The sequence below is a fragment of the Emys orbicularis genome, chromosome 4 (genome assembly GCF_028017835.1).
Source record: "Emys orbicularis isolate rEmyOrb1 chromosome 4, rEmyOrb1.hap1, whole genome shotgun sequence".
Classification (NCBI taxonomy): domain Eukaryota; kingdom Metazoa; phylum Chordata; order Testudines; family Emydidae; genus Emys; species Emys orbicularis.
The window spans coordinates 137230690-137251847 of NC_088686.1; the positions used below are offsets into that span (position 1 = coordinate 137230690).

Sequence of the window (21158 nt, forward strand, 5' to 3'; positions counted from 1 at the left end):
TATGCAAGGTCTTGGAAAAAATTTTGAAGGAGAAAGTAGTTAAGGACCTTGAGGTCAATGGCAATTGGGACAAATTACAACATGGTTTTACGAAAGGTAGATCATGCCAAACCAACCTGATCTCCTTCTTTGAGAAAGTAACAGATTTTTTAGATAAAGGAAATGCGGTGGATCTAATATACCTCGATTTCAGTAAAGCGTTTGATACGGTACCGCATGAGGAATTATTGGTTAAATTGGAAAAGATGGGGATCGATATGAAAATCCAGAGGTGGATAAAGAACTGGTTAAAGGGGAGACTGCAGCGGGTCGTACTGAAAGGTGAACTGTCAGGTTGGAGGGAGGTTACCAGTGGAGTTCCTCAAGGTTCGGTTTTGGGTCCGATTTTATTTAATCTATTTGTCACTGACCTCGGAACCGAATGTAAGAGTGGGCTGATAAAGTTTGCGGATGACACAAAGTTGGGAGGTATTGCCAATTCAGAAAAGGATCGAGATATCCTGCAGGGAGATTTGGATGACCTTGTAAACTGGAGTAATAGTAATAGGATGAAATTTAATAGTGAGAAGTGTAAGGTTATGCATTTAGGGATGACTAACAAGAATTTTAGTTATAAGCTGGGGACGCATCAGTTGGAAGTAACAGAAGAGGAGAAGGACCTCGGAGTCCTGGTTGATCGCAGGATGACTATGAGTCGGCAATGTGACGTGGCCGTGAAAAAAGCTAATGCGGTCTTGGGATGCATTAGGCGAGGTATTTCTAGTAGGGATAAGGAGGTGCTGGTTCTGTTGTACAAGGCACTGGTAAGACCTCATTTGGAGTACTGCGTGCAGTTCTGGTCTCCGATGTTTAAAAAGGATGAACTCAAACTGGAACGGGTACAGAGAAGGGCCACTAGGATGATCCGAGGAATGGAAAACCTGTCATATGAAAAGAGACTCGAGGAGCTCGGTTTGTTTACCTTAACCAAAAGAAGGCTGAAGGGTGATATGATTGCTCTCTTTAAGTATATCAGAGGGATAAATACCAGGGAGGTAGAGGAATTATTTCAGCTCAGTACTAATGTGGACACGAGAACAAATGGATATAAACTGGCCGTCGGAAAGTTTAGGCTTGAAATTAGACGAAGGTTTCTAACCATCAGAGGGGTGAAGTTCTGGAACAACCTTCCCAGGGAAACAGTGGGGGCGAAAGACCTCTCTGGCTTTAAGATTAAGCTTGATAAATTTATGGAGGGGATGGTTTGATGGGATAACGTCATTTTAGTCAATAGGTCAATAACGTGCCATCGCTGGTAATTAGTAACAATGGTCAATGATGGGATATTAAAAGTTACTACAGAGAACTTTTTCCAGAGGGTCTGGCTGGAGAATCTTGCCCGCATGCTCGGGGTTCAGCTGATCGCCATATTTGGGGTCGGGAAGGAATTTTCCTCCAGGGTAGATTGGCAGAGGCCCTGGAGGTTTTTCGCCTTCCTCCGCAGCATGGGGCAGGGGTCGCTTGCTGGAGGATTCTCTGCGACTTGAAGTCTTTAAATCACGATTTGGGGACTTCAACAGCTGAGTCAAGGGAGAGAATTATTCCAGGAGTGGGTGGGTCAGCTTTTGTGGCCTGCATCATGCAGGAGGTCAGACTAGATGATCATAATGGTCCCTTCTGACCTTGAAGTCTATGAGTCTATGAGTCTATATTCCTCCCCACAAGTATCCACTTTCTTAAGGTTCTCTTATGGGGCCAGATCCTCTGCTGGTATAAATTGGCACAGCTTCATTGACTTCTGTGGATCTCTGCCTGTTTACAGGATCTGGCCCATTATTACCATTGTATGATGCATATTATAGCTGCAACCAGAGACCCCAACTGAAATCCGGGCCCCATTGTGCTAGGCGGTGTATAGACACAATAAGAGATGACCCCCGACCTGGAGAGCATATAATTTAAATAGAGAAACTGGACAGTGTCTTGTGTGGTCCAACGTTTCACACGCTGGCCTGGGAGTCAGGGAGCCTGTGTTCTACTCCTAGCTCTGCCACCAACCTGTTGTGTGACCTTGGGCAAGTCACTTACTCTTTCTGTCTCAGTTTTCCCAGCTGCAAAATAGGGATAATGAGACTTAGCTGCTATTATAAAATGATTTCAGTTCTATAGCTAAAGAGTAATCTATTCAAGCTTGATATTATTATAGGAAATTGCATTCACTGCATTTCACAAACGGGGAGCTGAATCACAGAGAGATCAGTGACTTTCACAAGGTCACACAGGGAGTTTGTGGCAGAGCCAGCGATTGAACCCACATCTCCTGAACATCATGCTAGTATTTTAACCACAAGATTAACCTGCATTGCATGCCCAGGTGCTCCAGCTACCAGCGGCGGCTCCAGGCACCAGCGCTCCAAGCACGTGCCTGGGGCGGCAAGCCGCGGGGGGCGCCCTGCCGGTCCCTGCGAAGGCGGCAGTCAGGCAGCCTTCTGCGGCACGCCTATGGGAGGTCCGCCGGTCCCGCGGATTCGGCGGCAATTCGGCGGAGGGTTTGTGGAAGCCGCGGGAGCGGCGGACCTCCCGCAGGCATGCCGCCGAATCTGAGGGACCGGGGACCTCCCGCAGGCATGCCGCCGAAGACAGCCTGCCTGCCGTGCTTGGGACGGCAAAAAAGCTAGAGCCACCCCTGCCAGCTACTGACCTTTACCTGGATTACACATCACTGGTGGCTGAGAAACAAGAACGGAGGTTTGGGTCTCCAATTGTGACTTCTTAAATCAAGGAGAGGCTGGTGCCGAGGGATGAAAAATGCTAATTCAGTGCACATGTCAAGTGCTTCTCTTCCTTGTTCTCCAGCTGCTATTACCCTTCAGGCTCTTAAACAAAGGATATTCCGGCTCTAGGGCAAATGAAGGGACCTTCTCCAGGATGATTGACAGAAACGAGCTTCTTAATGGCAGAAATATAGTGTCATAGTTATGCACTACTGCTCCTGTGGACCACAACAGGAGAAGTGTAGCAGAGTTACAGAGTTAACAGAGTTGTGGTTCAGAAGACAAGAAAGCAAAGTTTGACCCTCACCCACTGCAACTTTAAATGGAGCCTTTGAAATAAAGATGACCCCTGAATTGCCCTCAGGGAAATCTACAGCAGCAGGAGGGTTGTAATCCCCACACAGCCAACCCCATCAGTACTTGGCTGGAGAAATTATCCGGCCTTTGATGGAGCGTGCTGATAAATGTATGGAGCTTTTGTCCTGGCCACTGCAGTTCTCCTCCGTAAGATGCTTGTCTGACTGGCTTCATAAAGCCATTCCCAGGATAAAAGAAAAGGTTTGTGTGTTATTTGTGTATATAGGGCTAAAGGCCGCAGCTGTGATTGGTGCCCATTGTGCCAGGTGCTGTACAAACACACAGTGAGAGACAAGGCCTAGCCCGCAAAGAGTTTACAGTGGAAATAGACAAGTGAGACGAAGGATGGATGAAAGCAACATGACACAACAGTTTAGGACAGGAAGTGGAGAAAAATACTGTTTCCTATTGAAATTGCAAAGGGATTTTAGGGCGGCAGGATATAATCATTTCAGTTATAATTTGGCGAGGATGTGGGATTGTTGGTGTTTAGAGTGCAGTCAGCCAAAAACACCAATCAAGACTGAGGTCCCATTGTGCTCTGTGCTGTACAAACATGGGGACACCCACTCCCCCTCCTACTCTCACATAAAAGGCTCTGGGATCTTTAATGTCCCCCAACTGCTGTGCTAAGATTTTGGGGGCTCTACCAGCCGGAGTTGGTCCTGAATAGATAAGCCAGAAGAGAGAGCTGCAATTCCAATCACTGTCCCTTGAGCCATCTGGTCCCTCTGGCTTCTCTTATTGTGGAACGGAAGGCGATTGGTTTTGTGTTGTTTTGTTGTTTCTGATCAGTGCACTGCCAGGATTCTTTTCTGTCTGGTGCACCTCAGCTGCCCTGGGATCTAATCGAAAGGTATGTCTTTGTTGCCTGTCTTCTTTGTTCTCCACCAGAAATATTTAGTCATGAGGCTTAGCCACATAAAAACAAACAAAAATTTTCAGCTGGAATAAGATGATCCGGGGTTGATGCAACCTCCTCTTTGCCACCCCATCCTCAGGGGGAGCTATTTGCCAGAAGGGGACATTCAATCTCCTAATCAGACCTCCTGCATAACACAGGTCTTTCAATTCCCCCTCCCCCCCCATTTCCCTAGTATTGAGCCCAATCACTTGTATTTGGCTAAAACATCTCTTCTGGAAAGACATCCAGTCTTGATCTGAAGCCTTCAAGAGATGGAGAATCCACCGCTTCCCTTGGTAGTTTGTGCCAATGGGTAAATCACCCTGACCGTTAAAAAATCGTGCCGTACTTCCAGATGGATTTTGTCTGGCTTCAGCATCCAGCCACTAGTTCTTTCTCCCTGTGCTGAATTGGTGATAGCCAGGTTGATGGGCTCCTCCAGTTCAGTGGAGGAGCCCATGGAACTGGCAGCTAGGGAATCGGAGTACAAAGCAAATAAAACCTCCCTGACGCCTGGGCTGCGGGTGTGAGGGGAAGCTCATCCCAGGCCCATCCTTAGGTGGTGCTGACTGCAAATGGGGCACGTCCAACAATGTGCTGACCTGGAGCATCCCCTCAGCAGCCTTCATGGCATCTCTGGAGCCCAGAGTGCAACCTGCAACCCCGGGATAGGTGGCTGACAGTGCTAACACCTCCTCACCCTCCCTTGGTGTGAATTCTCACCCTCACTGGGACACTGTGGAAAAGGCTGGTGATTAGGGTAGGAGGGGTAGAAGGTCACCATAGCAGCTGGCATAACCCCATAATGTAGATGCAGCCTACACCGATAGAACGGGGTTTTTCCGTCAGTGAAGGAACAACATTTCCCTTGGACAACAGTAGCTGCGCGGATGGAAGCATATAGCATAGACCAAGTCTGAATTAAAACATGTGAGCTAGCACATTTTTTTATAAAGCCCGCCTTTTAGCCCAGTGTAGACATGCCCTCAGGTCTGGTGTATACGAGGAAGGGTTTGCTGGTACAGCTATGCCGGAGTAACCATGCTCGTCTGCAGAGCAAGTAACAGGGCTGCACGCCAGGATGTGAATCTACAGCTCACTAACTTGCCATGCCCTAACATCCCACGAGGACACTGCTACAGGGCACTGAAAGGACCGAAATGCAGCTTACATTTCACCTACTTGAAAGTGTAGATTCACACCCTGATTGGCCACACAGGAGCTTGCTGGGTAGACAAGCTCTGTATCAGCAAACCTTCCTAGTGGAGATGCAACTTGTACACCAGTTCCCTGAATGAAATAAACTAAACAGGCAAAAAGACTTTGTCCACCCTCGAGCTTTTGCTGGCATTGCTCTGGTGGTTAGGTGGGTGGTATTTTCCTCACTCCTAACCAATGTAGCTAGGCCAGCAAACTTTTAAGTGTAGGTCAGGCTTTAGAGGGACATTTCTAAGGGTGGAAAACAACCTTCCCATTTAACATCTTTATCTGGGACACAGCACATAGTCATCGCCGGCCTGTCTGAAATATTTCCAGAGAGAGGGAGGGAGGAATACGGATTGTTTACAAGCATGAACCCTGATGAATTTGGCAGCAAACTGAATTGCCGAGGGGCATGTTTGTTGTGTGACTTCAGAAGCAGCCACTTGCCCTGATTTCCCCTGGGGGAAGGGGGTAAATAAAAGTCTCCCCTTAATCCTGGCCTTGTGAACATTCTAATTCTGACATTTCCAAATCAATAGGCGCCGTCGCTGGGGTGACTCTTCATCCTTTGGTTGACTCGTGGGCTGTGCATTGTTTAGGCTTGCTGCAGCCAGGGCCTCTTTTGCGCTGCGACGGATAATCTCTCTCTGGGGCTGCGTTCGTGCCAGTGAAGTTTGCTCTGTTTTCCTTCTGTCTGGCATTGTGCCTTGGGTGAGCTGAAAACCGGAAGGGGAATGTTATAAAGCCAGTGGACCTTGGGCACTGGAGCCCCAAACTATCACTGGTCCTCTGTTCCCCACAACTTCTCAGCATCTGGATTGGAGCTACCGCTAAGCCTGAGCCACGAGGCTTTCCAGAAAATGTCCCCCGGCCCCACTATTGCTCATCTCTGACTGGTACAGAGTCAGGCGATCCATGCTGCAGAAGCCTCGACGAATTCTGAGCTCCTCAGCCAGGCAAAACTCGCATTTAAATCAAAAGGAGTTTGCGTGTGTGAAGGCTGGGTAGAACCGGAGCGCCCAGGTTTTTGTTTGATGTTGGTGTCACTCAGTTGACTTTAGGCCTGATTTACACTGGGATGAGCCAGAGGGGAATCAGCCCCCCCATTTCTTTCCAGCCCTGTACATACCTTCTCTATGGAGCTTTAGAAGTAACGCTAACCGCTCTCTTTTCCTCTCCTCCTTGCTGTTTGTTTTGCTTTCACCCTCTCTTCTTCTTCTTTTTCCTTTATGCTGCTTTTTCCTGGTGGCAGCATTGAGAGTAGGGAGGACCAGACCTCCCTTTCCTCTGCAACAGGTTCCAGCTCCTCCTGGGGGGATTGCCCAGTGTTCCCAGGCCAGCCGGGAGATATAATCCCTCCAGTGTGTCCTGGGTCACCCAGTGGGACGTGCCCAGTAGAGTTCCAAAGGAAGCCTCCCAGCAGGCATCCTTATCAGGTGCCCAAACCACCTCCTCTTGATCCAGAGGAGTAGTGACTCTACTGTGAGGCCCTCCTGAATAGCTGACCTCCTCCCCCGTCTCGGAGAGTAAGACCAGCCACCCTGCGGAGAAATCTCCTTTCCTTCGTTTGTACCCACGATCTCGTCCTTTCGGTCATTACCCAAAGTTCATGACCATCGGTGAGAATGGGGCCATAGATCGACCTGTAAACCGAGAGCTATTTCCACGAACTCAGCTCCCACCTCACCACCACAGATCGGTACAGCGCCCGCATCACCGCCACTGCCGCACCAATCCGCCGGTCGATCTCCCGCTCCCGTTTGCCATTGTTCATGAACAAGACCCCTAGATACTTGAACTCTTCCATTAAGAGCAGCTGCTTCCCCCTCACCTGGAGCAAGCAGTCCCCTTTCTTCCAGGAGAGGACCATGACCTCTGATGTGAAGGTGCTGACTCATCCCAGACGTTTCGCACTCGGCAGCAAAACATTCGAGTGCACGTCGGAGATCGCAGTCTGAAGAAGCAAGAAGGACAACATCTGCAAACAGCAGAGATGCCACCTCCATGTCCCCGTACTGGATGCACTCCCCTGCTCAGCTGTGCCTTGATATCCCAGCCATGAAAATCACAAACAGGAGTGGGGACACGACACACTCTTGGCAAAATCCAATACCCACTTTGAACGAACTCGACTTAATGCCAAGAATACGAACACAACTCTCACTCCAAGAATAGAGGGACCGGATAGCATGCAAAAGCCCGATGCTCCGGTTCTACCCGGTCCTCTCACAGGCAAACTCTTTTTGATTTAAGTGTGAGTTCTGCCTGGCTGAGGAGCTTAGAACATGTCCCCAGGAAGTCCAGCCTCTGGTGAGCTTAAAAGGCAGAGTCCCACTTGCTGTGAATGGTTGCCAATGAACCAGAAAATACAGGCATGCAAAATACCCCAAGAGAACAGCTACCAACTCCTGCTCTCACCGCCTCCAGCCGCCCAGCTCTGCGCCCTCCCCTCTGGGAGCTACCACGGGCCAGGCAATGACTCGGGACTTGTATCCTCAAATTAAAGAGCTGACGTCATTGGCCAACATGTGTATCTTCCTACGGATCCTGTTTTCAGGCATGGGAGCCATCCTCAGAGCTGGGGTGGCTAGAATACTTGTGGGGTGTAATGACAGCTGGATAAAGGATATGAGTCCCAGTGGGTCTAGAGAGGTTTACAGGTGTAACGTACAATGAAAGGGGCTGGTCAACTATACCTTTGGAGGGTCCCTCTTGACTGACCGCTGAATTTGACCTGGGATCAGCTCCTAGGGTGACCAGACAGCAAATGTGAAAAATCGGGACGGGGGTGGGGGGGTAATAGGAGCCTATATAAGAAAAAGACCCCAAAATCGGGACTGTCCTTATAAAATTGGGACATCTGGTCACCCTATCAGCTCCATAAGATGTCATAAGGCATTTTCACACCTACAGTAAGTGAAAGTTCACTCCTTACTAACAAAGCTCATGTCTCATGGGCTCCAGGGTATGTGTATTGGTCATTATAATACCTATAACGGCATCTTAGATTACAGAGTGCCTTCAGACTTCATACATACAGTCAGGAATCGCTTTAAGCCCTGAAATGCAGCCACCTCTGGGGTGGAATTTGGCAGCTGCATACCAGCACATAGCAACACGGTGCAAGAGTTGGCACACACACACCCCCATTGAAACCATAGGAGGAAGAGGATGCAGCTCAGCTGGTACAGATGGACATAGCTCTGAAGTCGTTGAAGCTGTGCCATTGATGCCAGCTGAGGAGTGACCCTGCTGCTTACAAACAGTACTGTGCGATCTCAAATAGTAGGCGGTTCACATGGACACCACTATTAGCAGCTGAGTAGCTCAAATGGCCACAAGTGGTCATGTCTCAGGTTTACCATCTCCTCGCTGCATTTGGCTTAGCAATGTCCATGTGCAAATAGTAAAGGGTATCGAAAAAGATGCTCACACAGATTGTGTGTTAGTCTGGGAGGATTTGCTTCTATTTCATCGTGGTTACAGCCAGGAGTGCCCTACCACTTACCGGCCGTCTCAGAACAACCTCTCTGAGTTTTTGCTGCCCTTTGTGTAAACAATTGATCAATATGGCTGGGGGCCCCAGTTCAGTTCCAACCTGACTAATGCCCAGTTCTTCCCCCAGGAAGCATCAAGTGCAGAATTCTCCCCTCCCCCCACAAACACTCATCATTGCAAAATATCTTTCTGCCAATGTCACCAACGTTGATCGAAAACATCAGCTGCAAATTACTGTGGAGAAGCTGTGTGCCTATTTGCAAAGATGTCGAGGGAGCATTAATTCAGAGCGTCATTAGCCTACAGGGCAAGATAACGCTTCAGAAGGTCTTCTGATGGGTGTAAGCAGCCACTGATTAGATCTGGTCTTTGTGGCGTTCCTCACGTTGAGGCTTTGGGATGCCAACCCAGGCACTATTTGCTTACATGAAAGAAAGTGCCTGACAGTGAACTGATGCCTCTGCAGTGTGAGCAGATGACTTTCCCTCCCTGCTCCAAATAAAGTCTACACACATGCACAAGGTCAGACTTACCCTCTTCCTGGATAACGCCAATAACAATGGACCGTAAGCTTTTGCCCCCAAATTTCCTGCAGGATCTCCTTCTCTGTCTCTACTTCCCTCTGACCAGACAATCACAACAACCGCTGTTATGGCAGTAAGCACCAGAGTGCCGTTACACAGAGCTGTACATGTTCTTTTCCTTAGCATGCGAGCAGTGTTCGGTCCTGGAATACATGCTCTATTGTTTTTCAATACTGTGTTCAGGGAAGTTGTAGAACAGCTAGCGAGGTTCTTCTCTGCCTTAATCTCACCAACTAGCATCAATTCTTGGGGGAGAGTTGCTTGCTGCTAGCTGGGCATCGGCGGCTGGGCTGAGATTTCAGAAATAAGGGATTGCCTTTGTGCCATTTGTGCCCACCTCTGTTCCAGGTCTGCTTCGGCGTAAATAAACAAGTTACATTACGAATAAACCCAGACTTCCTATCACTGAGATGTCCGCCAATGGGAAGCTACCCTGCTGGGCCCCCCAACATCTGCTGCTGCTAGGCAGAGAGGTGACGCTGTCCTGGTGGAATGAACACAATTGCACTGTGGGGCTGATTCAGATGCTTTCTTCAGGATTCCGGGTAGGCTGGTAGAGGAGCATGTGCTGCATTAGGTGTGTGTATGGCGTATGAGTGCCTGTGGTGAGTTGCAGATGTAGGGTGAGCGGCTGTTGCGTGGAGCAGTGCAGGATTTCAGAGGGTGAGGGAATTGCCCCAGGGTGGCTGGATGATGGAGGAGGTCTGGCTCTGTTTCATATCTCCGTGTCCACAGAGTGATAAATCTTTATCTCCCCCAAGTAATTGACGCTGCCTGCCAGCGAGGGCCAGCGCCACTCTGACAGATGGGATATTTTGCTGCTGGCAATTGGAACTATCAAGGGAGGCATTATTCTCGTTGCCTTCGACTTTCTCATCAGGGAGAGAGTGCTGAAGTGCCAGAATTAATGTGCCATTTGATTTAATATGCAGCACCCGACACTCAATTCAGATCGTTACATAGGGAAGCTGGGCCCGACCAACTGGGGCTGTCCAGTAGGGGGGGAGGCTTGAATATCATTTCTATTCCAGTCTGAGGGGGGGGGGGGGACTGTAGTGTACAGGAATTGGGTAGTATCCCTTTAAATAAAATAAATGGTCCAAATGAGAGGGTGCTGCCCCAGTGTGGGAGGATTTGACTTAGCCCTGGATCTGCCCATCCCTTAATGGTCTAGTTTTTGACTTTGAGCTTCTGGCTTCTGAAGCACCTTGCCAGTTAGTTGCATGCCACTTAAACCAGTGGTACCCAAAGGTGGGTCAAATGCAGTTCACTTTGCCTCTGATCTTGATCACTGTTCTGTGGGAGCAGACCGCTGAGCCTGCATAAAACTCCAATTTCATTCATCTGCCACAGTTTGCAGGATTGGGCCCTTAGTTTAGATATGGACGTGGGACGTGCCCTGACCAATGATTCTAAACTGCAAGCCTCAGGCAGGTGCAGAATTTGCCTCCCTCCCCCGCCACGCAGGGCCCCATTGGCCTAGCAGGAGCTTCCCCCCCCCCACACACCAAATATAGAAGTAAAACTATGCCTATGGAGTAAGGCAATCACAATGGGGCCCTAACGGAGGTTCTTTGGTCTCATTTGCATCTCCCAGGAGCTGAAATCCTATAATAGACGAGAGGCTTCAGCACCAGCCGAATGGTCTTGAATAAATTTCCATCAGCCACCTATGTAATGAATTTTCCACTCATTTCCAGATGCTAATTCCATTTGCTGTGGGGACGGGGCGACTAATGGCGATTTGATCCGATCCGCACTCCCACCCAGCCAGAGTCACGCTGCCCCGAAACGCGTCACCCTGCAGCCAAGGAGGCATTTACACCACTGTCTCTTACGCAAGGCATCTTCCTTTCCGTTCGTCATGTCCGCCCTGCGTCAATAGGACAATAAACGAGGGTGTCCGTTCACAGTGCCAGTAGCCAAGGCCACAGTCAGCTTCAGATTCCAGGCTTAATAGGGAGGACAAAAGCCCAGCTCTATAGATTCTGGGTCTGACTCACCATTGTCCTGCACCTTGGGTCATCACTTATACCAGTGGGCGGAAAACACGACCATTCTGATCTGGGAGCATTTGACACCTGTTTTCCAGCAGTATCAATGACAACACACGGTGCAAAGTAATAGAGTCAGGTTTGGTGCAGGGTAGCTGTTTCCTCAGCACCTCCTGTTGGGACAAGCTGGAAGCGTAGTATTTATGAGCTCCCCCGCCCTCCATTCCCAGCAGCTGGGGAGGCTTGGATTGGAGTAGCGGTGGTTTCACCAGTCAGCCCTCCTGTGCCATTGCCTACAGTGAGTGCTGCAGGGACTGGAGTAGCCATGAGCTCCCATGCTACCTGGAACACAGGCTCTACATAGCTATTAGCTCGAGTATCCGTATCCTTGTGCCATTTGCTGCTAGGGTGACCAGATGTCCCGATTTTATAGGGACAGTCCCGATTTTTGGGTCTTTTTCTTATAAAGGCTCCTATTACCCCCCACCCCCTGTCCCGATTTTTCACACTTGTTGTCTGATCACCCTATTTGCTGCTATGGTAGGTCAGGTATTTTGTTTGGAAAGGTCTCTGTAACCCGGATTTAGGTGTGCAGTTCCAGTCAGTGTGGTCTCCACGTGGATGCAAGTGTAGTGCCCTCCAGTGGGGAACGAAGAGCTTCACACCTCTGTAAATGAACTTTATTCTGTCACTTACTGAAAACAAGTATGTTAACATATTAAACACCTGCCATGTACTGGTGATAAAGATCTTACACATGAGATCAATGACCTAGAGGAGGAGCAGGCAATGGAACAGGACAGTGACTAAATTGGGCATCTGCAGTGGGATTTTTCATTCCAAAGCAGACTATTCATCAAGCCCAGACTCTCGCAGTAACCAACAGCTGATACCTTAGAGCAGTGGCTCTCAACCAGGGGTACATGGACCCCTGGGGGTACTCAGAGATCTTCCAGGGGGAACGCAACTCATCCAGATCAGTGTTTCTCAATTGAGGGGTTGCAGCCCCCAGGGGGGTCACGGGACAGGTCTAGGGGGGTTGCAAGTACAGGGCTGGCAGTAGGGGGCAGCAAGCAGGGCAATTGCCTGGGGCCCCATGCCACAGGGGGCCCTGCGATGCTAAGTTACACGCTTCGGCCCTGGGTGGTGGGACTCGGGCTTCAGCCAAGGCAGACAAGTGAAAAACAGGCTCAAGTATCGCACTGAAATGTAAGTACAATATTTATATGCCTGTCGATTTATTTGATAATTGTACGGTAAAGATGAGAAATAAGTAATTTGTCAGTACTAGTGTGGCTGTGACACTTTTATATGTTGATGTCTGATTTTGTAAGCAAGTAGTTTCTAAGTGAGGTGGACCTTGGGTTATGCCAGACAAATCAGACTCCTGAAAGGGTGGAAAAGTTGGAAGCCCCAGTGCAAGAGTAACCAGCTGAGGGAAAAAGAACAGGAGTACTTGTGGCACCTTAGAGACTAACAAATTTATTAGAGCATAAGCTTTCGTGGGCTACAGCCCACTTCTGAGGGAGTAGAGCCTTTAGTTCAAGTCTCCCCCTGGGCCTGGTGAGAAAGGATCTGAACAGTGTCAGTGCCGAGGCTTTCATCTTGAAGAAATTCCACTTTAATTAGCCAGGATCACGGAGTGGGCGACGACCGGGGGAGCCATCAGCCCCGCCCAGAAGGGCTTCATGCCATCGGAGGGGTGCTATGAGCACAACTTCTTGCTCCAGACCGTCATCCAGACGACCAGGAGAACGCGGAAGCAGTGTGCAATAGCGTGGCTCGACCTGGCCAACGCCTTCGGGTCCATCCCCCACCACCACATCTTCGACACACTACAGGAGTTTGGGATGCCGGAGGCCTTTCTCCACCTGATCCGAGAGCTATACGAGGGCTGCAGCACCACCATCCGCTCGGTAGAAGGGGAGACCGCCGAGATACCGATCCACAGCGGCGTGAAGCAAGGCTGCCCCCTCAGCCCGATCGTCTTTAACCTCGCCATGGAGCCGCTCCTGCGGGCGATCTCCGACGGCCCCGACGGCTTCGACCTACACGGCGAGAGGGTGAGCGTCTTGGCCTACGCGGATGACCTGGTCCTGATCGCGGATGACCCCGAGAGGCTCCAGGGCATGCTCGACACCATCGGGAGAGCCGCGGACTGGACAGGACTCCGCTTCAATGCCAAGAAGTGCGCGTCCCTCCATGTTGACGGGAGCAAGAGGGACCCGGTACTGATGACGGAGTTCCTCATCCAGGGCGAGTCCGTCGTTCCCCTGGCGGAGGGGCAAGCGTACCAGCACCTCGGCACGCCGACAGGCTTCCGCGTCCGGCAGACCCCCGAGGACACCATCCGGGAGATCCTGCAGGACGCCACTAAGATCGACACATCCCTGCTGGCGCCGTGGCAGAAGATCAACGCCCTCAACACCTTCCTGATCCCCCGCATCGCCTTCGTCCTGAGAGGATCCGCCGTGGCAAAGGTGCCCCTCAACAAGGCGGACAGCACCATCCGGCGGCTGGTCAAGGAATGGCTGTCCCTGCCCCGGAGAGCCAGCAATGAGCTCATCTACATTAAGCACAGGCACGGTGGTGCCGGCGTCCCCCGTATGGGAGACCTATGTGACATCGCGGTCATCACGCACGCCTTCCGCCTCCTGACATGCCCGGACACCAAGGTGAAGAACGTCGCGACGACCGCCCTGCACGCCGCCACCGAGAAACGAATCGGCAGACCTCCCTCCGACCGAGATGTGGCCACCTTCCTGAGCGGCTCCCTGGACGGCGACTTCGCCCGGGACAGGGGCGACTTCGCTTCACTATGGTCCCGCGCCCGCAATGCCATGCGCCGCCTGGGGAAGCGACTGGGCTGCCGCTGGGAATGGAACGAGGAACGTCAGGAGCTGGGAGTCCTGATACCGCGGATCGGAACGGAGGACAACACCATCGTCGCCCCCGGAGCCAGAGGCGTGCTGGAGAGATCCCTGAAGGCCGCCGTCCACGCGCTCTACGTGGACACCCTGAAGAAAAAACCGGACCAGGGTAAGGCCTTCGAAGTAACCAGCAAGTGGGACTCCAGCAACCACTTCCTCCCCACGGGCAGCTTCACCCGGTTCGCCGACTGGCGGTTCATACACCGCGCCCGGCTGAATTGCGTCCCCCTCAACGGTGCCATCCGCCACGGGAACCGGGACAAGCGCTGCAGGAAGTGCGGGTATGTCACCGAAACCCTGCCCCACGTCCTATGCAGTTGCAAGCCCCACGCCAGAGCCTGGCAACTGCGACACAACGCCGTCCAGGACCGCCTGGTGAAGGCCATCGACCCGCGCCTGGGGGAAGTCACCGTTAACCGCACCGTCCCCGGCACCGACAGCCCGCTGCGCCCAGACATCGTCGTCACGGACGAGGTCGGTAAAAAGATCATCCTGGTCGACGTAACGATCCCGTTCGAGAACAGGACCCCGGCCTTCCGTGTAGCCCGAGCCCGCAAGCTTGAAAAATACGCCCCCCTGGCTGACACCCTGCGGTCAAAGGGCTACGAGGTTCACACAGACGCTCTGCTTGTCGGGGCCCTGGGTGCCTGGGACCCGTGCAACGAGCGAGTGCTGAAGACCTGTGGAGTGGGCCGTCACTACGCACGGCTCATGAGACGCCTAATGGTCTCAGACACTATCCGCTGGTCCCGGGACATCTACACGGAACACATCACCGGCCACCGCCAATACCAGGAGTGAGCCGACCAGACCTCGCCCACCTGCAAGGGAGAAGGGACTCACTAACCCTCCCCCCCCCTCCCCCCCCCGGGCCTGAGCCCCGAACCCACCCAACCTCACCGGCCGCCGCCAATTCCGAGAGCGAGCCGGGGAGACCCCACCCACCTACATGGGGGAAGGGTCCTTACCCCCTGAGCCCCAACCCCACCGGCCAGTTCCAATACCGAGAATGAGCCAGGGAGACTTCACCCACCCGCAAGGGGGAAGGGACCCTTAAACCCCCTCCTACGGGACCTTACCCCCGGAGCCCTGAACCCACCCAACCTCACCGGCCACCGACAACTCAGTGAGTGAGCCGGGGAGACCTCGCCCACCTGCAAGGGAGAAGGGACCCATATCCCCCCCGAACCCTGAACCAGCCCAACCCCACCGGCCACCGCCGATAACGAGAGTGAGCCGGTGGGACCTCGCCCACCCGCAAGGGGAAAGGGGCCTGTATACCCCCCCCCCCCGATGGGCCTTATCCCTTGAGCCCTGAACCCACCCAACCTCACCGGCCACCGCCAATGCCAAGAGTGAGCCGGGGAGACCTCACCCACCCACAAGGGGGAAGGGACCTATTAACCCCTCCCCCCCGCTGGGCCTCTTTCGCTGAACCCCGAACCTACCCAACCTAACCGAATCCCACCACGTGAGGGTCGCCCCATCACCATTACCCAGCCCACCTACTCGTACCCATGACTATTTGTACCCCCTATGCGGATGATTGACCCTCACCGCTTACCAACTGTGTCTTGATCTCGCCCACCGCTTACCCCCCCCATTGGAGACATCACAGTCTGTATGTATTATGTGTGCTGCCAACCCTGACATAACAACATCCCCCCCATACTCTGTATGTTCCCCCAATGACCGACAACTGACTCTTCAAATCTTTTGTACCGTTTATTTTTAAATATTCTCTAATAAAATTTAAATCTGTGAATTGGGCAAAAGCGAGAGTCAAGTGTGGGACGCCCTCTATAGGACGGCGGATGAGTTATTTACTTGGGATGCTGAATCCCCTGTTTACTTAAATTGCCAAGCTGTGAAAGTTCAAAACTAGGGCGTCAGACCCCAAATCATCCTGGGACTGGCCCCAGTGGATTCCAAACTGGTTTTGGTCTCAGTGCGGGGGTAGGCGTTGCTGTGTGCTGTTCCACCCGCCCTGTGTGTCTCCCTAGAGGTGGCTGCAATTAAGCGACGGGAGAAGCGGCTCCCGGCTCTGCAGACTGCCGGCCAGGTACAGGGCATGCAGCAGCAGGGACCCTTGCACAATGCAGAGCAGAGCAGGCTCACGCGGGGCTGTGACTCTACCAGCCGTGGGCCCCGCCCCCTGCGCTGCGAGCCCCGGTCACGCGCCTGCAGAGCATTCGCGCGCCTAAGAAATTTGACCCTCCTGAGCCGCAGTCCGGCGGCGCTACTAGCGTCTGTCACGTGGGTGGGGTTGCACAGGAGGAGCTGAGAGGGGCGGGCGGAAGAGAGAGAGACTGAGACCCCCCTCCCCCCCACCGGACGGCAGCGCAGCCGAGCAGCATGGAGGGGACGCTGGAGCAGCACCTGGAGGACACGTACGTGCCGCGGCCGGGGGCATTGATCGGAGGGAGGGGAACGCGGGGAGCACTGGGGGCACCAACGGGGGGCCGCATTGGCCGGGGGGGGGCACTAGCTGGAGGGAGGGGGAACGCGGGGAGCACGGGGGTTGTATTGGTGGGGGAAGGAGGAACGCTGGGGTGGGGGGGCATTGATCGGAGGAGGGGAACGCGGGGAACACTGGGGTCACCAGGAGCGGGGGCGGGGAGGAGGAGGAACGTTGGGGTGGGGGGCTCTGGCCGGAGGGAAGGGGAACGCGGGGAGCACGGGGAACACTAGCAGCGTGGGGGCGCACTGGCCGGGGGAGGAGGAGGAACGCTGGGGGGGCACTGGCCGGAGGGAGGGGGAACGCGGGGAGCATTGGGGACACTAGCAGCGGGGGGGGGAGGAACGAGCACTGGGGATGTTGGAGGCACTGGCGAGGGGAAGGGGGCGACGCTAGCAGGAGGGAGGGGGAGTGCTGGGGCACCTGACAGGTACTGGGAGCGGGATTGGCGGGGGGTTCTTTGGGGACACCAGGGGTGGAGTGCTAGGGTGGGGAGGTGGGAGCATTGGGGTTACTTGGATGGGGGCACATATTGGGTAAGCAGGCATTGGCATGGGAAGGATATGTAATGGGCATACCTGGGTAGGTGTGAAAAGGAAGTGCTGGGGTGAGAATGATTTCTGGTTGGTAGGAATTGGGGATTATTATTTTATGGGATACAGAGGGTAGGAATTTTTCAGGTGACTGGCAACTTTCGCTCTTTTCTCCCTGGTAATTGAGAACCCTCTCTTCTCCCTCATCTCTTTTCTCTCCTGCTTCCGTGGAGCAGGGTTTCCTGTTGACAAAAGTCCTAGAGCTTTTCTGCTCTCTTGCTCAGATGGAAGCAAACCCCCATTCTGAACAGGGGATTCTCAGTGAGGCTTACCCCACTGGCTGACTGAGATGTTATCAAGTTAACCAGCATTTCTAAATAATGAAATGCATTTTGCAGTTATGAAAGTTCCTGCTTTCCCTCCACCCTGAACTGTTTTGACACCCTTTCGAAGGGAGCTGTCATCTTATCGGGCTGAAAAGATGGCACTTCTTAAATTGTTTCAGATTTATGTGAGGCTCTCACTGCTGTCTTGATGTCTCATTTGTTTCTTTCCCATCTAATGCTTAAATTGCTGATCTCAGGTTTTATCTTTATTAGAATGAAGAATCCCTCAATAGTTGGAGTTCTGTGCACAGATTCACAAGGCCTGAACCTTGGCTGTAAGTAACAAAGCAGCTCCTTCGCTTCAGAAAATGGGCCCCTTTCCACTTTCATGTTGTACCAGGAACATTTTCGTGTTGAAATAGTGTGTACGTGCTTTAAAATACACACTAGAAAAATAAATCTCCTGTCTGTCAGCTTTGGGCAGATCCCTGCAGTTTCTGTTAAAAACTCTCCATTTCCTACTCCTTTAAAATCCCATGTTTTATTCTTGCTCTCTCCTGTCCCAATATTGGAAATATCAAAGTGTACATGGTCTGCCTGCCTGTCTTTACCAGTGGTTGCCAACTAACTCATTTTAAAAAACCCCCACTAATGTGTATAGGGGCAACAACTAGCCTTTGTTTCAATAATGAAATTATCTGTATTGCTGTAGCTAGGGTGCCTTGGTGCTATGGACCAGGTTCCTGTTTGACCTAGCACACACAACAATTGAAGTATAAGACACAGCTGTTGCTGATTTGGTAACAGGTATCATCTGATCACTGGCCAGTTAATTAAAAGGTGGGGACAAAATGTGGAATGAGGAGCCCAAGAATGAACTGTAATTGTAAAGCCTGCCATTGACATAGGTATCTTGATGGGTTTATAGGTAAACAGATTAGCCTCTTATTTCAGTCAAAATTAAAAGAATGGGTTTTCCTGAAATAAGGCAGCACTGGATACTGAACATTAGGGTATGCTGCAAATATGACTATATAAATCCACCAAAATCACAGTTGTGATGACCATATTTATCTGGGAAGGGTACAGATAATGTGGTGGTAAGCACTGGCAGGGAAAACTCCTTAAAATGCTTTAGCAATTATTGGGATAACTGGAAAATTGGTTCAGTTAGCGCACACAGTTCAACTAAATTCTTGGGCTGGCTGGTTACGTAGTTACTGCCATGTAATGAGGAGTTTTACACTTACATAAAGACGTGTGTATTTTATAGGTCGTGGAACCCTTTCAGATGAACATGCAGGTGTGATATCAGTTCTAGCCCAGCAGGCAGCCAAACTAACTTCAGATCCTACTGATGTTCCTGTTGTGTGTCTGGAGTCAGATAATGGGTGAGCATCTGGAGCTGTATCTCTATCATTGGGATCCTCTGGGAATATTAGATCTTTAGAACAGCCTCCTTCACTTCTACGTGGTTCTGCTCATGTGCCCCTGGTTACAATGACAGATAGAAGGCTAGAAAGCTTCACCCCCAGTGGCACATATGGCAGCAACTCTAGGAAAGTCATTCTTGCCTTTCTCTGGAGCTTGAATGTGGATTGCTTATTAAAATTGGGGACCTAAGGCATGGATGAATGTAACCTTGTTTCTATACATACTGCATGCTTCAAAAAGCAGAGAGGCTGCTGCCAGATAAGGATACAATACTAGCTATTAGTCATTCCTGCAGCATGTTTGTAATGGCTACTTCGACCTTATGATCCTGTTTTAATCCTCCTGAAAACTTTTCACAAAAGAAGGGAGACCTGATTGCCAGAAATCTCCCATACTTCAAGCTTTTGAAGTACGTAGAGGTGTTTGAGTTAGGTGGGAAGATTAGAGCCCAAATGTTTTCAGAGTAGGCAGAGATGGAAAATGGAGTCCTTTGTGTACAGGATCTAATCCAGGGGTGTTCTCAACAATTTTTTTGGTGGCCTCAGTGTGGCCACCATGACAACTTTTCCTAAAATTCCTAATTAACTTTAGAAAAAAAAAAAAATATGCACATATATATGTCCAAATCATAGTAATTTATATATGTAGGGGTTTTTCACAGACTGAATAATAATGTACAATTGTCTCTATTTACTGGACCTAAACAGAAAAACACAATGTGCTTTGCATGTTCTGGTTTTGTTTTGCTTTTTTGGCTGCGTTTTCTTTTTAGACTTGCTAGCTAGTAAGTCTGTATTTGTGAAAAGTAATATTTGTACGTGTAATCACTTTTCACAGTAGCAGACTTGTTAGTTAGCTAGGAGGTAGTGAAAAGTGATATTAACAAACATACAAATATCACTTTTAACTACAGATTTACTCAGCCCTGGCAAGGGGTGGGGTGGAGGGCAGGACAGAGAAATTAAGCTGTGGATAGGGAGGCAGCGGGGGATGGCGAGTCCTGCAGTTTGGGGGATGGAGCCTGCCAACATGCAGCTGCAGTCTGCCACCCCACAGCAGAAGCCTGAGCCCCACTGCCCCTGGGAAGGTGGGGAACTCACACTGGCTAGCTCCAGATGGGGGCAGGGGCTGCTGCTTTCCCCCCTCACTACCCAGGAGGCTGTGGCTGCAAGAAAAGCCCCTGGTGGCTGCATTTGAGAAACGCTGATCTAGTCAGTGCTTCCTCTCTAACAGCATGCAGCAGATACTAAACTTCTGTTAGTGACCTGCAGATTAGCTGCAGTGTGAGAACTCTTCTGGACTGTAGTAGCTATAGCTATCTTCAATAATGGTTTCTGTTTATTTCAGGAACATCATGATCCAGAAGCATGACAGCATCACTGTGGCAGTGCACAAAATGGCATCTTGACCTTTCATACATCTGCTTGGTTCTTTTCCACCCTTGGACCAACTTTTTGTTGTTGGACTGATCTATTTCCTCTGCTGATCTCATACAGAAAGTGCTTGCAGAACTAATTTTGGGCCAATCTTAAATATGTGGTAGCTTCCCTCCTTATTTAAACTGGTACTGTACTTCAGTCAGGGTCTAACTTCCAGCACAGCCCAGAACTTACTGTCAAGCATGGAATGTGGTTTAACTTACCTTGCTTGTGTAATGATCAAATACCCTAACCTGTGGCCTTACTTGTTGAATTCAATAAATTATCTGAGATGAAATACGCAGCTGGCTATGTAAGCTTCAGTTGAATGCTGGTTTGTCTGAACCTCAGTGACTAATACTATAGAGAGAGACAGACTTTTACAGATACATCATCCTCCCCCCTCCAACTAAGGTGGTCATCTTACAATAAAGATCCCTTGCACTTCCCAATGGTCCTCTCTCAAAAACATCAGGCAAGCTGATTTTTTCCCCCCTAAGGTAAACAAGCAGAAAGCTTAACTCATGCAGGTTGCCTTTATACATCAAAGAAAGAGCCAAACCCCAGTAAGATTCTTTGTAGGACACCTTTAATCCCATCTGGCTAAAAATACATACATTTATAAACCGTTTCCTTGTCTGTTACAAATGTCTTGGCTTAAAATTGAAGTTTTAAGTTCAATGGCACTACTTAGTGTTTTGCTTCTCGTTATTGTTTTGACACTGGAAATGGATTTGTCAAGCTGTCAATTTCACATCACGATTCT

The 21158-nt window shown here is 50.8% G+C and overlaps 1 protein-coding gene across 1 annotated transcript; it reads left to right on the plus strand.

Moving 5' to 3' along the window:
- The first annotated feature begins 16461 nt into the window (after positions 1-16461).
- LAMTOR5 (late endosomal/lysosomal adaptor, MAPK and MTOR activator 5) lies at positions 16462-20697 on the plus strand. The gene is made up of 4 exons (XM_065403628.1): positions 16462-16613; positions 17814-17875; positions 18814-18931; positions 20322-20697. The coding sequence occupies exons 1-4, from the start codon at positions 16579-16581 to the stop codon at positions 20380-20382; spliced, it is 276 nt and encodes a 91-aa protein (XP_065259700.1). The 5' UTR covers positions 16462-16578; the 3' UTR covers positions 20383-20697.
- The last annotated feature ends 461 nt before the right edge of the window (positions 20698-21158 follow it).